At 41.8% G+C, this 6,000-nt stretch overlaps 1 protein-coding gene across 2 annotated transcripts in view; it reads left to right on the top strand.

Annotated features, from left to right (window-relative positions):
* The first annotated feature begins 454 nt into the window (after positions 1-454).
* The window catches only part of LOC139469609 (A disintegrin and metalloproteinase with thrombospondin motifs 3-like), a 48,528-nt gene continuing 42,982 nt past the window's right edge, over positions 455-6,000 (top strand). For both annotated transcript variants that reach the window (XM_071251823.1, XM_071251822.1), the window contains exons 1-2: positions 455-907; positions 5,190-5,220. In XM_071251823.1, coding sequence (XP_071107924.1) covers positions 848-907; positions 5,190-5,220 — 91 coding nt within the window. In that variant the 5' untranslated portion in view covers positions 455-847. The remainder of the gene's footprint in view (positions 908-5,189; positions 5,221-6,000) is intronic.

Here is a 6,000-nt window from a genome sequence, read left to right as displayed (position 1 = left end):
ATCATTTAAATATATATATGGAATGCGTGTCGAATACACATTCTATCTCTGGAAAAAATAGCTGCACCTTGAATAATTTCACATAACAAAGAATCGTATTCCCTCTATACTATTCGTAGAGCATATATTGATAAACCAAATCGAGATAGGGATATTTATTTCCCAGAAGGGGAGGACCACGAAAAGTCAGGGCAAGTTCATGAACATGTGTGTATGTTTAGTAGGCTAGACGTTGATTTATAGGAAAGCAAAATGGGTTTGGAGTAGAACTATACAAACTGACATTTGTCACCGACCGCCGGGGGAAATAATACGACAATGTCCAATAATGACTGTTGAATCGTCTGAATGATAAAATAGCCGGATGATACGTTCTATGCATATGAGCGGCAACAGTAAACCAAGTTAGTGTCACACATCGCGGAGTGTGCCAGTGTGTGAGTGACGGTGGGTGGGACGGACTGGCGTGTCCGTCACGAATACCCCGGCCTGTCAAGCGGAACCTCCCCCCCCACGTGGTGCATCAGACATCCAGAGTACAGGCGACTGCAACCCCCTCGGCGTTACGCCCGCGTGAGCAGTGTCACTATTGGAGATGTGAGACGGCATATTAACCATATGAGATAGAATTTCCAAACGAGTATAGTCTCTAGTTTCAAGCCCGTGCCACGCGTACAGACCACATTCTCCTGTAACGAAGGGGTGTACCAAGGGGACCCTCGCGCCAAACACTCCCAGCGTTCGACCGCTGAGCAAACCTCGGGGGTGGATAGACAAACAGGGCTGGCAGACAGACAGACAAGTGCAAAGGAAGAGTTCAGATTGACAGACGAATGCACCCCTAGGGATGAATACTTTAATGTCAGTTCGACGCTTCCTCTGTTTCCTGGGCGTTCTTGTGGTTACGGTGAGTACTTTACACATTGTTTGATTGAAAGGAGGGGAAAACACTTATTCAGCTTTTTGGGGAAGCTGCTGAAAGCAGAAACGAGCAAATATTGCAAGTTAGGAGACTATGTACGCCTTTGAGTTTTATTGTTTGCGTTCCGTATTATTTTATAATATACATCTGTTCAATGTTCAAGTCTGGATACATGTTCAGTTATATATATATCTATATCTTTATGTAATTGGTGAACAGTGTCATTTACACATATATTAGCTTCAATTATCTCCTTCATGGAATAACAACAGCAAAGATTGGAATACGAACAGAAAGACCGACACCCAATTTACTGTCAGGTTATCTATCGTAAGAGTGAGGTGAGTTCGTTCATTAACTACGTTATTATCGACGGTTTAGTCCAAAGCGTATATCATGATTACCAAGTAATTTATAATATCATTATTGTGCAGGTTAATTTGAATCTTGAAAGCACATGTCAGTCCTGATGATTTCTTGATCCTACCAATACTTGAGACATGCCCTATACAACAAACCTCATGATTATGCTTAACATACAAGCACGCATTGTTACATTATAGTGCACATCTTAAACATGTCTGTCATTACAGAAAGTATTGCATTCAACTGGGGAATGACACTGTTCAGACGAACTCGTTTGCACTGAAAGATAGCCGCGGCATTGTGTTGTATACATATGTTGTATAGGTAACATGGACATCAAGTCTGGGTTTGTGATTAATTAATAGTCCTACATACAATATACGTTCCATTGAGTTAACATCGTTGAGGGGTACCATGCATCCCACATGATAAAAAGACTGGTTGTTTCTAGACGCATAAATCCAAAATGAACACGAAAAAAAAAAGAGAAATATTGGATTAGAAAAAAGAAACATGTTATGTTTTGGCTGTCGTTTTAAAGGGAGCATTTGGAGCAGTTTTTATGCAAAGTATGTGTTTGTTTTGCATGTTTCTCACAGATATGCAGTCAACCGCTTGGTATGTAGGAGTAAATGTGCGTAGAAGAGTTAACAATCTAAACACTTGTTTATGTGCCAGGTCAATATCCTAGGATATGGCGAAGATCTTACGATATGCCAAGGGTCAGATGAGAGAGGGTAGTTTGTTTACACAGATGAATACAGATGTTGACAACTATTTGTTTAAGTGGTTCGACTGACCAGATACAACTGTCACTTTGATCATGGGCAGGTTCCACTTTAAATACTAGACTTGCAGATTTTGCAGAGACTGCGAATATCATTATGTCGGTCAAAGGGTTAGCCCATTAAACGTTCTGGTCAGTTACCATGTGTGGGAATATCAAAGGCCCATTACCATTCTGCAGAATATGAGCCATAACAGTACATATGGCATGCTGCTCTATTCATTGCACGTCTGGACAGGGTCATTTCGAGTGTGCACTTCAGTTTATACCATCCTCTGACATGAGGTATTATTAACTGTTTGAATTGGATGCTGATGAAGTATGTTGGATATGCAGGACCCTCCTGTCGCCTAGTAAAGCAGCTCCGACCCGTGAAGATCCGGGGTAGAATAGGTCTCCTGCAACCCATGCTTGCCGTAAAAAGCTACTAGGCTTGTCGTAAGAGGCGACTAACGGGATACGCTGGTCAGGCTCGCTCACTTGGTTGATGCATGTCATCGTATCGCATCTGTGTGGATCGATGCTCATGATGTCAGTCACTGAATTGTCTGGTCCAACTCGATTATTTACAGACCGCCGTCATATAGCTTGAACATTGCTGAGTGCGGCGTAAACAACAAACAAACAATCAAACCAAAACCGCATCAAGTATGATTCTTGCCCTCCCTGCGCTATTCGGTTTTATCAAAGTGATCACGCCTACATTATGCTTCATACTGGCCCTCCTTACCACATCATGACGATGCGGTGAGATGGAGTTGAACGTCGCGTTTAAGAGTATTGCCGGTTTTATGGTGCTAGCCCACTAAGATACCATTCCGCAGTCTAACATGGTTACCCAACTCAGACAGAAGATACTGATTTCAGCCCGACCAATTATTGCTTTATCCGATGTATGCCGAACACAATCAGGGTAACAAGTGTCATTTTAAACGTCATTTGGTATGACGCGGCCGAATCGAACCGGGCAGACGCTCTACCACTAGACCACGGAGGCGGTCACCACATTTTTGTCACTAGCCGCGATATTCTTCTAGGTTACTATGTTTTACTGTAAGAGTATGGAACAGCTAGGATGTGCTGCCCAACGGGTACCACCGGTAGAGAAGGATACCATCACCTTTTCGCGAACACCTGTATCATCACTAACTAGTTATTCCTAACACGTGCTTAAGATATAGTCGGAATATTACAGATTTCTAATAATTGTTGAAAAGTTTTTGTTGGTTTCATTAATATATGCAATGATCAGAAATAGGCTATGTTTCGGTACCTGTAGCTCTGAGAAACCTATGATTAGAGAGCGTTTCGCCTCCTTGTATATAAGACATTGCAGTGGCCACAGTCATTAGTTTTCAGTACCAGACACTAAAAGTCTGGAAGTTGATCGGACTTTAAAGAACGCGGTAATGCGTTGCATGTGTAAAGTCTCTTATCGTGACAGCTTAACTCAGTGGTCATTACACAAGTATAGGTTGGGCGTAATTTACATGTGCTTTTTACCGTTGAAAATTAAATCACGTCTCAAAACGTGAGACTGTCGACCTAGTAAACTAACCCCAACCTATTTTTTCTTCGGCAAGGCAAAGTTTGTTTTGAAGATCGAAAAATACGAGACAGACTGACAGCTGTAAGCCTTTACCGCCCTGGTGAAAATAGTATTGTTTTCAAGTGTACACACAAACTTGAAGGACCCTTCCTGTCGCGTGTGGGCATGTACAACAACGTTTGTACATGTGGCATGCAGAATACGGAACGAGAGGATGAGAGAGTGAATGTTGAAGCACGCTGCAGTCAGACGTTTTACAGCTGTATCAAGACGACCTGTACTTAATCGAGTCTGGACAAGAAGAACCTTTGGTTGATACAATGAACAACAACTGTACGCGCCGTCGGGATACGATGACACATTGTGTCGACCTGGCCTTAATACGTCGGTTGTTACTGAAAACATGGAGTACTGCGGATATTTATTGTGTAAAGATTGATTTACCCACTTCATCGCCTTTTGGAGTACAATGTATAGCTATATAGCTAAGATAGTTACGCTATAAATCGCAAAGAACAATGTAGAACAAAGCGTGGTATATTTCACGATAAAACATTGTTCTAACATGACGTCATTTATGGAGATTCGAACATGCGTTCGCAACTTGATGACGTCGTATATTGGACGACGTTATTTTTGTGAGGGACGTTTCCCCATAGATAAAGCTAGACAAAGCAGATCGATCGCACCCAACATTTGGAGTGATATGACAATAGGTATTGGGAGGAAAGATGCAGATAATCAACGTGAAAATTGTGAGAATACCAAACTTAACCTCCCTGTACATAAATTACATGGAGTTGTCCGACATTGCCGAGATCGGATTATATTCGGGGAATCATCATTATTTAAATACGGGTAAATGTTTTTAAAGCTTGTGTAATGTATTGACATCCTTGAAGAGACTGTATAAAATGTTGATATCTCATCTAAGAAATAAACTACTCGTGGTCTTTGTATATTTCTTAAATATATATGTTTGCAGTAAGAACCGACATACATCTGTATTAGGACACAGTGTGTCATCTTACTCCAAAAAGCAGTGACGTGGTTAGTCAATCTTTACACTGTTGAACATTGGGTTGTCTGCTCTAGGTCGCCGTGATACAGCCGAAATATTGCTGACTTTGGTGTTTACTCATTCACCCACACACAAGCCGGCTTCTTTACACTCATGCGCCAGTATGTAAATGTTCATACAGTGTAGCGAGGCCTCCAATTCAACTGATAACAATCCATGTAGCTCTCTCGTACTCAAACAAGTTCCCGATTATCCTGAATCTGTATACACTTAATATGTATAATTCGACGTTCGTCGTAGCGTCATGGTCCTTATGTAGAAATGGGTTCCCATACTTGGCCTATTTCGATTAAGCAGGATCTCGTCTCTCGTACAGCGGCCTTTCTAATCATGTCACTGGGATACTTGTCGTTCTAGAATGCCATAAACATTCCATTACGGCTTCTTATGTGTTTGACAATGAAAAAACGTTATGAGCGATATAAACAATGTCTGTTCCTCACATTAGACCCGTGCATAACGTAATCATATCTTTTGTCTTCAGGTCAAGGCCAAAGAGGAGTCGGAAGGAACACGTGAGTATTTGACTGTTCACAGATTTGGTTAAGTACGAGATGTTTTCAGGTTCAGGGACATCCTACAATGTAGGGGCCAGTCTGAGGATCAGTTAATCCTGGTGCTGCTCATCCTGTGTGACGATGCGCGCCAAAACAGTGTGGAGCACAATAGTTTATTTGTCTCTGACTTGTTTATTGTTCATTCACAGAGCCGTAACTTGTTGCCCCTTAGGGATGCTAGACATCTGTGATCGTGGGTTCGAATCCCTGTTTTTCCGCCGTGGTCTTTTGATCCCTGTTCGTCAGCTCCCGAATTGCACCAAAGTTGTAAAGACCTACGTCACTTAGACCCTTCCTCAAGCAGACACATGGCGATACACCTGTATAGATGAAATACTGTTAAAATCGGTGTTCACCCAAACTCATTCATTCATTCATGTAGCGACAGCGGAATGCTTTCATATTACCTTCTAAGACGTTTCATTCACAGCTTCGTATTCCTCACACGCCTCTGTGTCCACATGAACGGAATTTTAGAGGTGAAGGACAACAGTTTGCTATGGCCAATCTTCAGGTGTTACAGTCTGCAAGAATCGTTTAGAATAGTTAAGTCAGCGTTACGGCGTACATGCGTGCAGCGTCATGCATCTAACAAACTGTTAAAAAGAAACCATTTCTGCATCGTTGCACGCTTTAAGCACAGACAGTATCACTTAATCTCATCTGAATAACAGTTATAACTCTGAAAAGAACGACGTCTATTACTAATACTAGCATGTCATATGTCAAGCGTCACCA

Source organism: Haliotis cracherodii, unplaced genomic scaffold (genome assembly GCF_022045235.1).
Source record: "Haliotis cracherodii isolate W230 unplaced genomic scaffold, xgHalCrac1.p SCAF_2, whole genome shotgun sequence".
Classification (NCBI taxonomy): Eukaryota; Metazoa; Mollusca; class Gastropoda; order Lepetellida; family Haliotidae; genus Haliotis; species Haliotis cracherodii.
Note: the sequence above shows the minus strand (reverse complement) of the source record. Positions and strands in the feature narration are given on the sequence as shown.